A 20,103-nucleotide genomic window follows, 5' to 3' on the forward strand; every position below is an offset into this window, starting at 1 on the left:
ATTCACAGATAAGAGTAGTTAGAAATATTGGAAACAGAGATTTTGTCTACAATTCAAACAAGGGATTCTATATAGAAGGATTACAAGCCCCAGAGATGGTGAAACTATTTTCCAGCTTATTATACCCAAAGAATTACAAACTGAAATTCTAACTGCCTGTCATGATTTTGCTGGGCATATCAGTAAAAGTGGAATGCTAAACTCAATGAGAAGAAAATATTATTGGTTGACCATGTCCAGTGATGTTGAAGCTTGGGTGAAGAAATGCAAACGGTGTATATTAACAAAGGATGCAATACCTAGAGATAAAGCTTGTCTCATTTGTTTCCATGCAACAAGGCCTGGAGAAATAGTGGCTATAGACTTTACCGTGATAGAGCCTAGTCGCGCTGGTAAAGAAAATGTCTTAGTCATAACTGACATTTTCACAAAATATACTATCGCAGTAGCTACCTATGATCAAACAGCGAGAACTACGGCTCAAGTGTTGTTGAAAAATTGGATTGCACTATTTGGGGCTCCAGAGCGTCTACATTCTGACCAAGGTTGAGCTTTTGAAGCCAAGTCTATTAAGGAATTATGCCATTTATATGGAATCAGAAAAACGTGTACTGTGCCTTATCACCCGCAATGGACAGTGTGAGAGGTTCAATAGGACTTTACATAGTATGCTCAGGGTATTGTCCAAAGAGAAGAAAAGCAAGTGGTCTGAACATCTCACAGAAATCTGCATGATATATAATAGTAGTATTCATGCCTCCACTAACTACTCACCATTTTACCTCATGTTTGGTAGAGAACCTAAACTGCCTCAAGATTTATATTTTCCACCTGAAGAAAATTCATTTAATTCCACATCTGAATGGGTTGAGGAACATTACCTAAAATTGGAACAAGCCTGTAAGATTGCAGCAGGAGAAATGATCAAACATGGACAAATCAAGAAAAGGCACTATGACAAAAGTGCTTCAGGACCATTGATACGTTTAGGCGACTGAGTATTATTCAAAATACAACAATATAGAGGAAGACACAAGATTCAAGATCTCTGGGAAGATACAATTTATAAAGTAGTTAACATGAATGGAAATATGATTGAAATCGAAGCGGAAGTTAGTGGGAAAAAGAAAAGAGTATATCGGGATCAACTAAAACTCTTACAGGTTCCAATTGAAACTTTTGCACAGAATGATACTACGGAATCGTCCAAGGAAGAAACACTGATGATGGAGGAACGAGATTGGTTATACCTGTTGGTAGAAGAAGCTCCATTGAATCAACCTTGTGAAGCAGAAATAGCGATAGACACTGAAGAGGAAGTCCTGAAGGGGGAGAGACAATGGCAGTTTCCAAGGGAAAACAGGGGTATTCCATCTAAGTACCTCAGAGAGAATTACTACATGTACTGACTGATCAAATCATGGAAATTGAAGAATACAGTGATTGTAATGAAATTGGGTTATTATATTAAGGGACGTTGTGAATACAAAATGTCGGGACGACATTTGAAAAGGCCGGGTGATATGTAAAGGGTTAAAAAAAATTAAATTGGGATGTGTGTCCCCTTTAAGGGGCTTACCGGTACTCTGGGCTGCTCTGGAGACATCTTGGGCAGATTCAGGGCTGGGAGGCACTTTGGGGGCCTTTTTGGGAAGTGCCCCATTTTCTTGTGACCCTCTGGTGGGTCTGGACGCTTGTTGGGCAGTTTTGAGCCCATCCGAAGGCTCTCTCATTGGTGGGCAGTTTCGAGCTGCCCCAGGCTTGCTCTGATGGTCTTGGGTCCCGTTTTGGGACCGGAGCAAGTCCTGGGTCTAAGGAGGGACCAGAGGCAGAGGGAGCAGCTGAAATCGCAGCTGGCGCGCCGCCGCGATGCCGCAATCGCCAGGAGTGCTGGGGAGAGGGAAAGCCGGCTGCCTCTGGGCCTGCAGCTGTGCGTGTGTGCGCGCATGCGCATTGGAGTCTGAGATTTTCGGGGCAGAAAACGGAGGAGACGTCGGAGGGATACCGAGACCCTCAGGAAGCAATTGGACCCCAGGATGGACGTTAGAGGGGTCAGGTAAGAGGTCCCATGGCCTTGTTTTGAGTTAAAATTGTTTAATTTTGAGCTTTTTTAAGTGTTTTGTTGTCGGGCCTTCCCTAAATATTTTAAAATTTTTATTTTTATGGTCAGGGGGTCTGGGGGGTCTGCTTAGATGAATTGAGTACTTTGAAAATTTTTAAAGTAATTTTAAAGGGATTTTTTGGGTTTTTCCAGTGCGGAGCGTCGTGCGCTGCTCTGGAAGTGTTTTTTTTTTTTAATTCCGACAACGGGGTTTGGGAGCGCACGTGTGACCTTATACATGTGGAAAGTTTGGTAAATTTTGGTTAAATTTTTATGGGGTTTTTGGGTGAAAATAGGGTAAAATGGTGTATATTAATGGTTTAAAAAAAAAGAAAACATGGACTGGATTCAGAAAAATGTGACTGGGATGGTGGTACAATTTTTGTTAAAGTATAATGTGATTTACTATGTATTTTGTATGGAAATCCATTTTTCCCATATACTTTAATGGGAAAAATGTATTTCAAGATGGAGAATGTGCCTAGATTCTTAACTGAAAAATTTAGCTGACATTCTGAAAGCCAGCAGCTGATTGGTCCGTATGGGTCAGATGGCCAAGCTGTGATGCTGTTGCTAGGGGAGACGAGGCTGTAAGACAAGGAGAAGAGCTTGTGTCCAGTGTTGCCAGGTGGGCGGTTTTCCGCGACCTGCCGCGGGAAATTTTTGCCCGCGGCGGGTTGCGGTTTTTTGGGCTTGTTTTGGGGTCTTTCGGCAGTTTTTTTAGTGGTTTTTCGGGCCGCGGGGGGCGGGGCTAGTGGCGTTTTGGCCGGGGTTAGTGACGTTCTGGGTGGGGCCGATGATGGGGGAGGCGGGGCTGGTGACGGCGTGGGCGGGGTTGATGACGGCGGGGGTGGGGGTGTCAGGGGCGGGGTTTGACTTTGGGCTGGTTTGGGTGGGGAAAAAATTTTCCACCTGGCAACCCTGCTTGTGTCCCTGAGGAAGACAGACCTGTATGACAGTGGTGCTGCAGGTGTGTGGAGAATTGGGAGTTTAATGTATGAGAAGAGCTTGTGTCCCTGAGGAAGACAGACCTGTATGACAGTGGTGCTGCAGGTGTGTGGAGAATTGAGAGTTTAATGTATGAGAAGAGCTTGTGTCACTGAGGGAGTCAGACCTGTGTGCTAGGAGTGCTGCAGGTGTGTGGAGAATTGGGAGTTTAGAGTGGGAGAAGAGCTTGCGTCACTGAGGCAGACAGACCTGGGTGCTAGTGGTGCTGCAGGTATGAGTGGAGTTTGGGTGCTAGTGAGTGAGAGGGGTTACTGTATGGCAGGTGTGCTGCAGGGGTGTGGAAAGTTTGAGTGCTAGAGGGTGAGAGAAGCTGCAGATGTGGTTGTGTAAGGGAGAGAAAGGTGTATGGTTTTGAGAGTGAGTGGACCTGGCTGTGAAAAAGAAGTTACAAGTCAACAATAGCCTTCTCATTAGTAGTGAGGGAAAAACAGTGAGATTAGAGTAGAATAAGGGAATAATAATTATTTATTGTTTAAAATTAGAGAGTTGACCACCAGTTTTATCTTAAACTAGTAAAAAAGGCCCGTTTCTGACACAAATGAAACGGGTGCTAGCAAGGTTTTCCTCGGAGTGTGTATGTTTGAGAGAGTGTATGTGAGAGTGACTGTGAGTGAGAGAGAGGAGTGAATGTGCGAGTGTGTGTGTGTGTGAGAGAGAGAGTGTGTGCAAGTGCGTATGTGAGACACAGTGTGAGAGAGAGAGTGTGTTTCACACAGTTAGTGTGTGCGAGAGAGAGTGTGTGTGAGACACAGACTCTCTGTGAGACTGAGTGTATGAGACCAAGAGAGTGTGTGAGTGACTGTGTGACACATAGAGAGTGAATGTGATACAGTGTGAGACATAGAGTGTGTGAGACAGTGTGTGAAAGTGAGAGAGAGAAAGACATTGACTGTGAGAGAGAGAGAGAGAGCGAGTGTGTGAGAGAGAGTGTGTGTGTGTGTGACAGAGATACCTCCCCCCCCCCCCCTCCCTCTCTCTGGTGTCTGAGCGTTACTGTGCAGGACGCTGAGCTCTGGCTGTGCTTCAAGGAACTGACCAATCCTATTTAATAGAATGCACCTCCAACATTCTGAAGCCGAGAAACCTCGTGTGGTTGGTCACTTCTGCTTGTGACGAACCCGGAAGTACATGATATCAGTTCAGGAGATGGATACAGAGAGCAGGAATGCCTCAGCCATGTAGTCAGCTTCAGAATGTTGGAGGTGCGTTTTATTATATAGGATTCCCAGAATTTTTGCATATATTTGTCAGGGAGACAGGGTTTTTGTTCCTTCTTATTTAATTAGAGTTCAGGTACAGACAACACGGTAATCATCCTGACTGAAAAAGCTCCAACGCAAGAAAGAGAAGAAGGCCGAGGAAGTTTTGCAGCAGTCTTGCAGCTAAGTACTTACCAGCACGAGCTTTGGACAAAAACCTTAATTTAATTAAAAGGTTACACACATACTTACCTTTGGGTTCTTGACTGCGAGACCTGGAAAGAAACAAAACAAACAACACAAAGAATCAGTCCTTTACACAAAAGAATAATCTTAACATTGTTGTTCAATATTTTAGGTTAAAAAATTTAATACTTATCTGATGTATTGATTGAGAGTAGATCCAAGTTGCTAGAATTGATTGCTGTTAAAGAAAAGAAATAGAATTTATGTTAATACATGAAAGCCACTGAAATACTGAAATAATTTTGAGTTAATTTTAAATAAATTTTAATTTGTAACAGTTTCCTTGGTTTGGCAAAGGCTCTGATTATTTTTGTGGGGAAAACACTGTGACATCTTACAGAGCCTGTTCCTTCAAATGAGCACACTTATGACATCATAGTGGGGGTTTATACTAAAAACGCCCAGCTCAGACACGTCCTAATCCAAGTCATTTGGTCGTGGGAGGCACAAATGTACAACACTACCATAGCTCTTAGGGGTGAAGGGGGCACCTACATGTGGGTACAATGAGTTGTAGAGGCCTCCCATTTACCACCACAAGTGTTACAGGTGGGGGGGGGGGGGAATGGGCCTGGGTCTGTCTGCCTGCCTGAAGTGCACTGCAGTACCCACTAAAAGTGCTCCAGGGACAGGACTTATTGCTGGTGTATAACCTTGGCACAGCAGTTCACACCTGAAGACTAATCTCACTGAAAACGTCCTTTGTTTGAATAAGCACATTTACTCACAGTTAACTGCAGATCAGAGGTTGTGCCCCACTGGCAACGAGTCTCCCTGGTACTGAGATTAGCAGTAGGTCAGAGCTGGCAGAATGGTGTACAATGCCCTCTTTCAGCAACATTTAAAGGTTATCAATAGAAATCAAACAAAATAAAACATGGAAAAGCAAATAAGATGATACCTTTTTTATTGGACATAACTTAATACATTTCTTGATTAGCTTTTGAAGGTTGCCCTTCTTCGTCAGATCGGAAATAAGCAAATGTGCTAGCTGACAGTGTATATAAGTGAAAACATTCAAGCATTACTATGACATTCAAAGTAAGAACTAAGTGCTGTAACGTGGCTAACACATGAAAGGGATCTAAAACTGGCTTACAAAAATGGCCACTACCTCATGGACTACCGGAAACAAAACAGGGCACACTCTGACCCAGTGAGCAGAGGGAAAAGCAACATGGGAGTAGAGCCTACCAACTACCAACATCATGAGCATTTAACACAAGCTAGTGGAATCACGGAGCCCAATACCCTACACCCACCACAATGCATTGCTGATGTGACTCTGCAGTGCCCATAACAGAAAAGGTGTCACACTCACCCGAGACCCACATCAGAACCAGGGAAAGGCTGTCATGGAGGTGGGTACGGCAATTGAGGCTGGCATACAGGCTGGGAAAAAAGTGTTTAAAGTAGGTTTGTTTTGGTGGGAGGGGGTTAGTGACCACTGGGGAAGTCAGGGGAGGTCCCCGATTCCCTCCAGTGGTCATCTGGTCAGTTGGGGCACTTTTTTGGGACTTGGACCTGAAAAAAAAGGGTCCAAATAAAGCGGACCAAATTCTCGTCAAAAATGCCCTTCTTGTTTCGATTATCAGCTAAAGACGCCCATCTCTCCTCGGCCGATAATCACGCCCCAGTCCCGCCTTCGCCACGCCTCTGACACGCCCCCGTGATCTTTGTTCATCTCCGTGATGGACTGCAGTTGAGGACGCCAAAAATCAGGTTTCGATTATACCGATTTGGGCGCCCACGGGAAAAGGACGCCCATCTCCTGATTTGGGTCGAAATATGGGCATCTTTCACTTTCGATTATGAGGCAGATAGTAAGTCATAAATAAATAAATAATAAATTATGGAACACTCTGCCTTTTGCGTTATCTCAGTAATACAGTTTAGAAAACAGCTTAAGGCCCATTTATTTTCTCATGCATTTTTGTTGCTTTTTGGCTTAATTTTGTTAATTATTTGTGTGTTTCATTGTAACCCATTGGAGGATAAAGTGGACTATAAATATTTTAAATAAATAAATATTGTTGTTGTTGCAAATACAATGGAAGTGAATTTCACAATTGGGGATCAGTTTTACTTAAGCAATTTTTGTGTTAAGCACTTTTAGTTGTACTTATGTACTGTCTTTGCCCCTCTACTGTTGACAACCCTGCAAATTTGAACTCTTTAAGTTGCATTATGCCAGTAATAGTAATAATACAATTCATTGTCATCAGTAAACTCATCTAAATGAAATTCCATTGTTGCAAAACTTTGTAATCATTATTATTATTTCCGATTACCTCTCCACTCTCATCTCTCCCTACATTCCTCCCCGTGAACTCCGCTCACTGGGCAAATCTCTCTTGTCGTCCCCTCTCTCCTACACTGCTAACTCCAGGCCTTTTCTCTCTCACAGCACCTTATGCCTGGCATAGACTTCCTGGACCTACACATCTAGCTCCATTTCTACCTGTTTTCAAATCTATGCTGAAAACCCACCTTTTCACTGCTGCTTTTTAGCTCCCATTACTTCCCTCACCTGTAACTGTCTTGTCTGTCTGTATTATTTAGATTGTAAGCTCTTTTCACTTCCCTCACCCATAACTGTCTTGTCTGTCTGTATTATTTAGATTGTAAGCTCTTTTGAGCAGGGACTGTCTCTTTGTATCAGGTGTTCAGCACTGCGTGCATCTGGTAGCGCTATACAAATGCTAATCATAATAATTCTATATGGAAAAACAGAAAAAAAACATATACAGGTCTGGTACCCTGGTAGTATTCTATTCACCTTAACCTGCAATGCAAAGACTCGGCTATGCTTTTCTTTCAGTCTCTTACCACAGCAGTATTTTCTGTACCTCTGAGTCCATTTCTTGGCAGTGCCATTTTTGTCACATCCTATGGCAGACCTATCAAGTTCTGGGAGAAAAACTACAAGTAAGTAACTATTATTTTATTCTGTAAAAGTCTTTGAGCCTGAACTTAACTTCTATGCGTGTGGAATCTTGTATCTTCTGAAGGGGTGTCTTTTCACATTATTTTTTACTGTTTTGTTATTTAGCCATTTAGTTTTCTTTGATCACTAAAGGTTACATGCCATGTTGCGCTCAATGAACAGTCCCGGTAGACCCATTTGTTAGCATTTCAGGGGTAATTCTGTAAAGTTGTCTGCCAATTTGGCACCCTATTGGCACACACTGAGCACTAATTCTGTAATGGGACCTTAATGCCAAGATTCCATTATGGAATAGTAGCATGAGCAACTGTTGGCATTGCAAAACTTTAACAGTTGGTGATGTAACTGTTGGTTCATTAGTGTGACAAGATTCTGTAAGGTATGTGCATCAATTGGTGACCCAATCTATGTTTCACCCACTGGCGCAACGCCTAGCACTTACGCACCAAACCAAGTATGCACACCTTTATAGAAGTGCTTAGCGCATTTACTGTGCCTAACTGCCAATTTTCTTGATAGTAATCTGCATAAGTGGTGTATAACTGTAGGCATCTAAGGAGGCCATTCTACAAATTGTTGCCTACAGTTATGCAGCAGCAAGAAAGCAGCTTTGTTGACAGTAATAGCTGTACACCTTCCTGATTGGGTGCAAACTCCCTAATCTATGTCCTGGAAAGCAGCTAGGAGCATCAGGAAAAAGACTATACAGAAGAGTGTTGGTGCTTGTACATTGCCTTGGTTTATGCTATTTCAAACTTGAGAAAGGTCAAGAGGATCCAGTGCATCCATCCATCTTGGTCAGCATCTCTTCATGGAAAGATCTGATGATGAGAACAAACGTCTGTGATTAGGAGGATTTTCCACTGGTCCTTGTATGATAGATCTTTGTTAGATCTATGAAGATCATTTACAGGCCTTGATTTTGCTGAAAGCATTTTCCCTGAATCTTCCAGGCTTAGAACACCATAGGATCAATTTTATGCATTTGTTGGTGTGTGATGAATGCATAACTTGCTTATGCAGACATTTTTTTAAATTATATGGATAATATTGAAACATTAGGAGGGGAATTTCAATATAACGTCCAAATAGGAAATAAACGTTTATTGGAAAATGTCTAAAAACCAAAGTCCATAATGGAAGAGCAAAATAAACATTTTCCAGTATTCGAAAATACTCAGAATAAACGTTTCACAATAGGACATACTAAATCATCATAGATGTTCAGTGACAGATGCTTCCAGAAATGGAAAATACACTACGCAAAACAGCAATCAGCGGTACTGGTTCCCGTTGCCAAGAAAAAATCCTTGGCAACGGCAAGACATTTCCTCCACGTGCAAAACATCTATATATACCTCTGCATGTGGAAGAATGTCCTTCAGAGTGCCTATATAAGTACGTAAGTATTTCCATACTGGGAAAGACCAAAGGTCCATCAAGCCCAGCATCCTGTTTCCAACAGTGGCAAATCCAGGTCACAAATACCTGGCAAGATCCCAAAAAAGTACAAAACATTTTATACTGCTTATCCCAGAAATAGTGGATTTTCCCCAAGTCCATTTATTTATTTATTTGCTGCATTTGTATCCCACATTTTCCCACCTATTTGCAGGCTCAATGTGGCTTACATTGTTCTGTAATAGCGTTCGCCATTCCAGAGTGAGAGATACAAGTGGTATTACATTAAAGATCATGATTTACATAGAAGATTAAGCAGTCAAGTATAAAGAGTTCATATTTGGAATAAGAGATAAAGTGGTATTGCGTTAAAGTTCATTCGTGATAGAGTAGGCTTTGGTAATCCAGTATAGAGAGTTAGGTTTTATTCAGTCCAGGCTTGAGTTTCGTTGTCTGGTAATTAGGATGGATCATTGCGGTAAGTTGGTTAGGTCGTGCATTTTTTTCACAGTGAGTGGTAGTGCATTCCATAACTGCGTGCTTATGTAGGAAAAGCTGGATGCATATGTTAATTTGTATTTTAGTCCTTTGCAGGTGGGGAAATGGAGATTCAGGAATGTGCGTTCTGATCTTTTAGTGTTCCTGGGTGGTAAGTCTATGAGGTCTGAAATGTAGACCGGGGTCTCTCCGTAAATGATTTTATGAACCAGGGTGCAGATTTTGAACTTAATACGTTCTTTAAGTGGGAGCCATTGTAGTTTTCTCTTAGGGGTTTGGCACTTTCGTATTTTGTTTTACCAAATATGATGATGTTTAAATTTAATAATGGTGTATGGACTTTTCCTCTTAGCCTTCCTTATCAGCGCTTTGCATTGACTTGACATTCATTATGCTGTTTCTTATTATTTTCAGTCGGTTCCTTCTTCCATTTTCAGAAGCATTTTCTTTTAGCTGTAATAGCTTCCTTAATCTCACTTTTTAACCACGCCGACTGTCGTTTGGTCTTCCGTCCTCCTTTTTTAATATTCGGAATATATTTGGCCTGGGCTTCCAGGATGGTGTTTTTGAACAGCATCCACGCCTGATGTAAATTTTTGACCCTTGCAGCCGCTCCTCTTAAGTTTTTTTTTTACCGTTCTTCTCATTTTATCATAGTCTCCTTTTTAAAGTTAAACACTAAAGTATTTGATTTCCTATGTATACTTACTTCAAAGCTAATAGCAAATCCGATCATATTATGATCACTGTTACCAAGCGGCCCCATCACCATTACCTCCCGCACCAGATCATGCGCTCCACTAAGGACCAGGTCTGAAGGAAAATTTCCTCAGCTCCTGTACCAGCTGCTCCATAAAGCTGTCCTTGATTTCATCAAGGAATTTTACCTCCCTAGCATGCACTGATGTTACATTCACCCAGTCAATATCGGGGTAATTGAAATCACCCATTATTATTGTGTTGCCCAGTTTGTTTGCATCCCTAATTTCCTTTAACATTTCTGTATCCGTCTGTTCATCCTGGCCAGGCGGACGGTAGTACACTCCTATCACTATCCTTTTCCCCTTTACACATAGAATTTCAATTCACAGTGATTCCAAGAAGTGTTTTGTTTCCTGCAGAATTTTCAATCTATTTGATTCAAGGCTCTCGTTAATATACAATGCTACCCCTCCACCAATTCGATCTACCCTATCGCTACGATATAATTTGTACCCTGGTATGACAGTGTCCCACTGGTTATCCTCCTTCCACCAGGTCTTAGAGATGCCTATTATATCTAATTTTTCATTTAGTGCAATATATTCTAACTCTCCCATCTTATTTCTTAGGCTCCTGGCATTCATATATAGACATTTCAAACTATGTTTGTTGTTCCTATTTACATCATGCTTAGTACTTGACAGTATTCATTTGCAATCTTTTGTCTGATTTTTATTTAAGGACACCTGATCTACTATGGTCTCTTTTGCAACCTCACTATCGGGATACCCTGTTTTGGTGATATCTTTGAAAGATACCTTATCCCGAACCATGCACTTTTGAGAGACTGTCAGCCTTCCCCTCCATTTCTAGTTTAAAAGCTGCTCTCTCTCTTTTTTAAATGCCGATGTCAGCAGCCTGGTCCCACCCTGGTTAAGGTGGAGCCCATCCTTTCAGAATAGGCTCCCCCTTCCCGAGAATGTTGCCCAGTTCCTAACAAATCTAAAACCCTCCTCCCTTCACCATCGTCTCATCCACGCATTGAGACTCCGGAGCGCTGCCTGTCTCTTGGGCCTTGCGCGTGGAACAGGTAGCATTTCAGAGAATGCTACCCCAGAAGATCTGGATTTGTGCGTTCTGCTTAGCTATGTTGTTTAGAAGGGAGCCTAATTATTCTGTTGATGAAACAGTGCTCATGTGCCTGAAAGAACAACAACACAGTGAAGGCAATAATACCACAGCAAACAACGCTGTATGTATTCAAAAATCCTTTATTCTTGAAATTCAAGACTCAACACAGGCCATATTTTGCCCACTAGGCCTGTATCAGGAGTCTACAACATAACCATATGTACAAGAATATACATTAACATTCATAACAACATATACGTTAAATACCAGAGACCAATTGAAATCATAAAACTTTAGAGAATCAATGATAAAAGTGAATATAAAATCAATAATAGATAAAAGTGAATATTGTCCTACCCATAAATAGAACATGTACAAAAATAAATATAAAAATATAGACCATCAGAATGATCCCCCTCATTAAATATTCATAGTCATTTAAAACCATTAGCTGTGAACACTGTCACATTAATTCATTCATATCTGTACATACATATATACCCTCATATTTCTAATACAGTGAACTTATCGTACACATGCACCTCACAAATAGCAATCAGAATCCATAAGTCATCAACTCATATACATTAGTATAGTGTGGAGAACATAAAAATCCATATTGCACAGAAAACATAAAAACTTAGCTCCCTATGTGGGGTAATAACAAATAACATAACTACTATACAGACTAGTAAAAAATAATAAGCTTATTGCATAAAAGAACAACTTCCAGAACAGAATGTTAATAAATATCTTAATCAAATCCACCCTACAAATTTATAGAAAAATAAAAACTTATAATACCTGAATATATAAATTAAATATCAATATTGTATACAATAGAAATCACTCCTCTGGGAATAAAATAGTAAAAAATGATCATAAAACCAAACTTCATATACTGTATACTTCATATGCTAAAAAGTGTGTGCTGTGCAAAACTGAACCCAATACATGAAAAATTACAAGCTTAGGGCCTCTTTTACTAAGCAACATTAGCGATTCCCGGTGCGGCAAATGAAAGTCTATTTAATTCCTATGGGCTTCCTCTCATTTGCTGCATGGGAATCACTAGCATGGGTTAGTAAAAGAAGTGGAAACTACAGTGCTAATTCTCGATTGTGAACGTGAAACAAGGAACAAAAACTCCAACAAACAATCGTGGTTATAATAATGTTAAACAACATGAAAAAAATGTGAGAAGAACCTGAACAGGTCAAAAACAAGTGAACTAAAAGAAAGTGGGCCTGTATAGAAGCATGCACTGCTTTTTAGATATAAAATCAAACCGACCGTCTAATTTTTACAACACAAATCCATACCTAAAATTCAACGAGAACACTAATCTAGCAGTGGTAAACTGGTAGCAGCGTCAAAAGTTTTTACAAAACCAAATGTTATAATTAAACAACTGCAAAGGTTACTGGTATAAAAAACAACGAAGAGAATTTGAAGAAAGCTTACTGCATCAGCTCACAATATAACTCCTTGCCTCAGCAAGAGTCAGCAAGAAAAACCTATTCCCAAGTCTCTTAAATATCACCCGTGCCTACGTATGTTGACGTAATCAACAGGAAAGTTGCGCCCTCCCTGCCCATCTTCAAGTCCTTACTCAAAGCCCATCTCTTCTCCCTTGCTTTTGGCGTATAACCACCTTCCCCACTCATGATACCTACACTGACTACATAGTTTGTAACCTTTAGATTGTAAGCTCTTTTGAGCAGGGATGGTCCTTCCCCATGTTAAACTTGTACAGCGCTGCGTAATCCTGGCAGTGCTATAGAAATGTTAAGTAGTAGTAGTAGTAATATTGAAAATACTTCACAAATTGCAGCATGTGTGGCTCCAACTTTAGTTTATTGTAAGTTTTCTTTATTGAAATTTCAATATATCCTATCATCAAAATACCATGAACATTCTTAGAAAATGGTACAACAAGTAAAATCAAATAACATCCCCAACTATTCCCTCCCACCCAGCCATTCAATCCTCCCTCCCTCCCACCCCTCCCCCTGTCCCTTGTTCTGTTCTCAAAGTCCTGTACAAGTGGATGGGTAATATAGAATTCTAATTCAAAAGAGAACAGACTCTTGTGGTTAAGGTGCCCAGAAAAGTTGTCCACAGTCATAAGAAGTGACGTTTAATTGGGCGTCCCCTGGTCTCCACCGAAAGTCTCTTCATACTTACAAGTTTGTGCATTTGAGATCTTCATTGGGTCTAAGTAGGCGGTTGAGACTGGATCCATTGAAGTAATATGCAACGTTTAGCAATGGGGAAAGCCTTACCTAAAAGTAAACCAGTGAGATGGGTCCCCTCATGAATGTGCAATATATCATCCAAGAGACTAGCTTTGGGACTGATCATCCATTGACTGTTGTACATAGCCATTAAATGTGTCCAAATACTCTCCCAAAACTGTCTTATTAGGGGAAAGTTCCAAATGCAATGTTTGTAAGTGGCTGCTTGTTCTCCACATTTGACACAAGAGCCATCTGTCAGACAATCTATCTTCTGGGCTCGAGATGGGTGGTTATACATCCTCAAGAAGAACTTATAATGAAGTTCCTGTAGTTGTGTAGTGATGCGGAAAGTAGACTGAGGAGAAACTTTTCAATGTCCTGGAAGCCAAAGTCTATAATAAAAGAGCCACAATTCAGTATAGTGGATGCAAAGCTCGTGAAATTATCAGGGCCTCATAGCTGTGGCCAACCAGACCCTTGTTATCAGCTAATATAAGCCAAGAATCATCAAACTGAGAGTCCTTAAAGGCTTCTGGGTATTTCCTCACTGCTGTATCTACATTTATTTATTTGTTACATTTGTATCCCACATTATCCCACCTCTTTACAGGCTCAATGTGGCTTACAATTCGTCATGGATACTGAAATAGAAGAGAGTATACATTTGCTTTTACAGAGTGTTTTGGGTTACATGAAGATGAAATACATGATAGTGTAAGAGCAAAAGGCATTATAAGATAATGCTGGATATATTAAGGGTTGTACAGTTACATGTGTTGCTCATTGTGATATATCTTGTCAAAGAGATAAGTTTTTAATGCTTTACGGAAGTTGGTCAATTCATAGACAGTTTTCAGGTGACGTGGCAACGCGTTCCAGAACTGCGTACTCATGCAGGAGAAGGTAGATGAGTGCATTAATTTGTATTTCAGGCCTTTGCACTTAGGGGGATGAAGATTGAGGAATGTACAAGAAGATTTCTTTGCGTTCCTGGGTGGTAGGTCTATTAGGTCCGACATGTAAGCTGGGGCGTCGCCATGGATGATTTTATGGACTAGGGTGCAAAGCTTGAATGTGATCCGTTCTTTAAGTGGGAGCCAGTGTAGTTTTTCACATAAAGGTTTTGTGCTTTCGTATTTTGGTTTGCCGAATATTAGTCTGGCTGCCATGTTCTGGGCAGTCTGGAGTTTTTTTAAGTATTTGTTCTTTGCAACCAGCGTAAAGTGAATTACAGTACTCCAGATGACTGAGCACTAGTGATTGTACCAGATTGCGGAAGACAGTCCTTGGAAAGTATGGTTTGATTCTTTTTAGTTTCCACATTGAGTGAAACATCTTTTTAGTTATGTTTTTCGCATGGTTCTCAAGTGTCAGGTGTCGATCAATAGTGACTCCAAGAATTTTTAGGGTGTCCGAGACTGGTAGATTTAGTTTAGGTGTGTTGATGGTGGTAAATTTGTTCTTATTGTATTGTGAGGTGAGTACTAGGCATTGGGTTTTTTCTGCATTGAGTTTCAACTGAAATGCATCTGCCCAGGAATTCATGATGTGTAGGCTTTGCTTGATTTCGTTGGAGATTTCTCTTAGATCTTGTTTGAATGGGATGAAGATCGTTACGTCGTCATTGTATATGAATGGATTTAAGTTCTGATTCGATAGTAGTTTGGCCAAGGGTATCATCATTAGGTTGAAAATGGTCAGTGAGAAGGGGGATCCCTGTGGAACTCCGCATACAGGCGTCCATGTAGCTGAAGTGGTCGAATTTGAAGTCACTTGGTATGAGCGTGTGATTAGGAACCCCTTAAACCACTTGAGGACTTTACATCCGATTCTGAAGTATTCAAGGATGTGTAATAAAATTCCATGGTCAACCATGTCAAATACGCTCGACATGTCGAATTGTAACAGTAGTATGTTATTTCCGTTTGCTATCAACTGTTTGAATTTGGTCGTGAGCGTAACTAGTACGGTTTCAGTACTGTGTTTAGAGTGAAATCCTGACTGGGAGTCGTGTAGTATCGAGAATTTGTTTAGATATTCAGTGAGTTGTTTGGTCACCATACCTTCTGTTATTTTAGTGATTAAGGGAATAGAAGCTACTGGTCTGTAGTTCATTAATTCATTGGCATTTTTCTTTACATCCTTGGGTATGCGGGTAAGTAAGATGTTACCTTTCTCCCTTGGGAAGAGTCCATTTTGTAGCATGAAGTTCAGGTGGTTTGTTAGGTCCTTTATGAATTGTTGTGGGGCCAACTTCATGAGGCTGTTTGGGCAAATATCTAATTTGCAGTGAGATTTAGCGAATTTTTTAAGTGTTTGTGAGATAAAATCTTCTGGTAGTATAGTGAATTCAGTCCAAATTCTGTCTGCTGGGTAAACTCCAGAGTCTGGGTCTAGGCAGTCTAGGAGTGTGGTGTATTCGATAGGGCTGGTAGGTATTTTGAGTCGTAATTGTATGATTTTCTCCTTGAAGTACTTCGCCAAATCGTCAACTCCTGGTGTGTCTTTACTGTTGTTGGTAACTGGAGTAGTATCCAATAGTTTGTTCACGAGTTGGAAGAGTTTGTGCGTGTCTTTGTAGTTTGGTCCAATTTCAGTTTTGTAGTATTGTCTTTTGGTTTGTCTTATGGAATATTTATATTTCCTTCTGAGTTGTTTCCAAGCGTCAAGAGTGGGATCATCTTTCTTTTTGTTCCACACACGTTCTAGTTTCCTGACTTGTGTTTTGAGGTTTTTCAGTTCTTCATTGAACCATGGTATTGAGTTTCTTCTGTGCGAGGTTCTGGTTTGGATTGGGGCAATATTGTCTAGTATTAATTTGCATCTATTATCCCATTCTGAGAGGAATTGGATTGTGTCTGTGTTTATTGTCCATCCGTCGAAGTAGATCTGTTGCCAGAATTTAACCGGGTCTATTTTTTCTCTTGTGGTGTATGTTTTCCGTGTTTGTTTGTCAGGTAGGTCTTTCATTCTCCATTGGAGGGTGATATGTGCTTTGTAATGGTCTGACCATAGTGTAGGTGACCAGTTGGTGTTTGTTAGTGTAAAGTTTGCGTTGTGGTCAAATTTGTGTACTATAAGGTCTAACGTGTGTCCTTTTTTGTGTGTTGGTTGCGTATTTGATCCTTGTAGATCCCATAATTGTAAGAACTCTTTACAGTCTTGGGTGTTTGTTGTGTTGAGATCTTCCAGGTGTAGGTTGATATCTCCTAATATGATGAGGTTGGAGGAAGAGAGACAGGTATTTGAGATGAAGTCCATGGAGTGCGTTTGACTGTCTCGCCAGTTGCCTGGTGGTCTGTAAAGTATAACTGCGTTAAGGTATTCCTGCAATAATGTTGAAGTTGGAAGTACCGGACCAGTCCCTGGCCAGTAAATCAAAGTCTTTATGCAATTGATTAAAGGATCACTAGAGGTCAGATGGATATAGTGGAGAAGATGAAGAAGACTGGAGGACAGTATACTATAGTATTAAGTTAATCCAATAAAAAGATAGCACCTTATTTTCCTTTTTTTTTTGTTTTTGTTTCGGTTTCTTAATTTGAAATGTGATTTAGAATATGTCATTTTTTTGAAATTTACACCTGCTCTATATTTTGCACAGTACAGGGGGATATGCATCACTGCTTCTCTTTTATCTAATTGTTGCATTGTGTGCAGTATCTGGCTTCTTGGGAGTTAAATTTAATTTTTGTGTTCATAGTTCTATCTTTAGTTTGTGATTACTTAGATTTGGTGAGGTTCTGTGTGTGTGAAAGAGATAAGGTATTCCTTTAGCACAGAATGTCTGTGTAGGATCAATCTGTAGTTATTAGGTTGTTTAGTTTTCCAGTAGGTGCACTGATATTTTAGTACCCACTGCAGTGTTTACAGTGCTGGCTTCGGTATCCCTGCCAGCAAAGATATTATTTTTAACACAGTTGGGGGGGAATAAGTTGCCCCCACAGTCCACCTCTGGGCCCCTCCCAAAGTTGGAGGGCTGCCATCTATCACAGCCTATGTGAGAGGAGCATTGCACAACATTTCCCCAACCAAGAAGGCCCATCACCTGAATTCTGTCTCCACCAACTTGTGTTTTGCAGGCGCTTCGGTATCCATCGTGAACTTGAGGTGCTCTGGTGCCAGTACCGGCACATTTGGAGGGAAGACTCTGCCTTAATCTGGTAAATTAGGGAGAGACTCAGATCCTGCCATAAGTACCACTGACATAGCACCCCTAATACACCTCTGTCCCCTATCAAGGCCTGAGTATGCAGCTACCCTTCTTACAGTGTGCCCGCAACTCCCATATCTACCATCTACTAGAATGTGATGCAGCCAACCCCCAACCTATGAGATGATATGGAAAGGAACAGGGGAGGGGTAAGCTGATTGGTCACTATCGTCCAGTCACCAATACAAAAGTGCGCAGTGTGTCACCTAGCACATCGCAGTCACTAAGGCAGGGGGAAAAAAACAGCAACCCCAAACACCCGCAGTGGGAATTGAACCCATCTTCCCTGCATTCAGGCAACACAGCCCTAACCCCTACTCCAAAAATGTATCTAACAAAAGAGTGTTCAAGTAGGACAGTACACTTGCCCCCCCATGGATGTTTTCTCATGCCCCCTAACCCACACTCATTGGATAGACTTTTGTTTGCTCCAAAGGTTGGTATGCTGCCCTGTGAGACCCCTCAGGGCCCAAGCTGGAGGCCCCTGAAGGCCCCCTTCAGAAACTCCCACCTATGTGTACGCTTCCCTTCCCCCTTGGTAACCCCCAAATTATGGCCAGAAGTCATGGGGTGATGTTTACCCACTGCCATCATTCAGGGCCTTAAAACAGCTGGCATCAGTACCCCAAAGATAGATGCCCCCAAACCTCAGTTTCCAACCTTGACATCAAGAAACTGCCTGTGTCCTGGGGATCCCAGCAGAGGTGGCCAGAAGGATTGGCATCTCTGCCATCTCCCACCCAGCTGTAGGACACGTAGGCATGGGGACTCACACACACACCCAAATCCCTAACAAAAATGAAAACAATGGCCCCATCAGTTCAACAGCACAGTGCTATATTACCTCCTAGCTAGTGCCTGCTCACCAATGGCCCAGCAAAAGGGCCAGAACCCATCCAGCTTGCCTATAGCCAGCTCACCCTCTTTGGAGACCAACCAGTGGCATAGCTAGGTGGGGCACCAGGGGAGCAGCTGTCTGTACCTGTCGTTAGGGCTGTCCGACTAAAATCTTCAATGTAAACCCCCCCCAAAAAAGCGAGGGGGGCGAAAACGCACATCAGGGGCGTCCTTTATTGACGCCCGAGGTCGCTGCTGCTCCCCACTCCCCCTGCATCTATGTGAAAAAGTGAAAAAAAAAAGGATCGGGAGGGGGCAAAGGCACTTGTCAGGAGCGTCCTTTATGGACGGCCTTGCCCCCCCCCCCCGCCCCGCCCGAGGTCGCCGCTACTCCCCGCTTCCCCCCCCCCCCCCCCCTTGAATTAAATTTAAAAAAAAAACAAAATTCAAAACTTTAGCAGCCCCGGGCCCCCCTCCCTTCCTTTCTCTCAACTCTTTTTCCCCATAGCTCCGCCTCCCGCCATCCTCCGCTTATTCAACAGTCAAAACACCTATGTGACACGGCGTAAATGTGTTTTATGTGGTCCGATTTGGCTGCTTCACTTAGGCGGTTAAGTGCTGAATATAAGGACTTAAATGCATAAGTGCCGACTCCGCCCCCACAGTGCCCACAAAATAGCCGGTTTTCAGTTTTTGTAGTTATATTAAGAAGAACTAACTGGTGGATAGCCTTGTACAGGCAACTAACACCATTAAGTGTTAGAGCTAGATGCATCAACCAAACGTTAAAAAATCAAAAACGTAAAAGATAACTGGCCACATAAATCCGGATATTCAATGCCAGTGCCTGGACATGGCTTGGCATTGAATATCTGGGGATAATGCCAGCAACGGCTAAAAAAATCAGTCACCAGCACTGGCTAAATATCTACCCCTAAAGTACTAATATTTATGTATGTTGTTCACACCTAAAAGGCATCACCTTATAGAATTACCCTCTATAGTGCAAATAACAACAATATTCAACCATGATCCCTATAACTAAGTGGTTCAATTTAGGACAGAAAAAAAACTCTAACTTAAACCATATAGCTGAATATTGATGCTGTGGTGCTTATTTTAGAAGCTCTATTTGTGTTATGGACGTCTGAAAACCAGCATTTAGATATCCATATTGCATGGACATCCAAATGCTGATTTTATGAAGCCAGGATATGGATGTCTAAAACTGCTGTACGTCCATATAGCAAGGGGATATATTCTGGGTGGGACTAGGGAGGGGCCAAAAGGTGGACATCCAACTCTGATTGCAGAAGAGGAAAGGATATCCATGTCCAAAAAGATGGATGTCTGTATTTAGATTTGGTGCTTGGTACATCCGGGTTTCAGACAGGTGCTCCAGTTGAGCAATTCTCCACTGAATGGAGTATGGGAAGTCACCGTAGGTATTTTTCAATTTAATTTTAATAAAAGGAAAGAAAATTAAAGTGTTACAGTGGGATTTAAACCAGCAATCTCTGGTTCTTTGCCTTGGTTCTTAACAGACTGTTCTAACCATTAAACTATTCTTTTAAACATGG

General features: G+C 41.5%; 1 protein-coding gene across 1 annotated transcript in view; it reads left to right on the forward strand.

The window, feature by feature from the left end:
* Window positions 1–20,103, forward strand: part of PCNX2 (pecanex 2) — a 1,017,260-nt gene that overhangs the window by 814,702 nt on the left and 182,455 nt on the right. Inside the window, exon 23 of the mRNA XM_030194986.1 lies at window positions 7,353–7,482. Within this exon, the coding sequence (XP_030050846.1) occupies window positions 7,353–7,482 (130 nt within the window). The remainder of the gene's footprint in view (window positions 1–7,352; window positions 7,483–20,103) is intronic.

The sequence above is a fragment of the Microcaecilia unicolor genome, chromosome 3 (genome assembly GCF_901765095.1).
Source record: "Microcaecilia unicolor chromosome 3, aMicUni1.1, whole genome shotgun sequence".
NCBI classification, from domain to species: domain Eukaryota; kingdom Metazoa; phylum Chordata; class Amphibia; order Gymnophiona; family Siphonopidae; genus Microcaecilia; species Microcaecilia unicolor.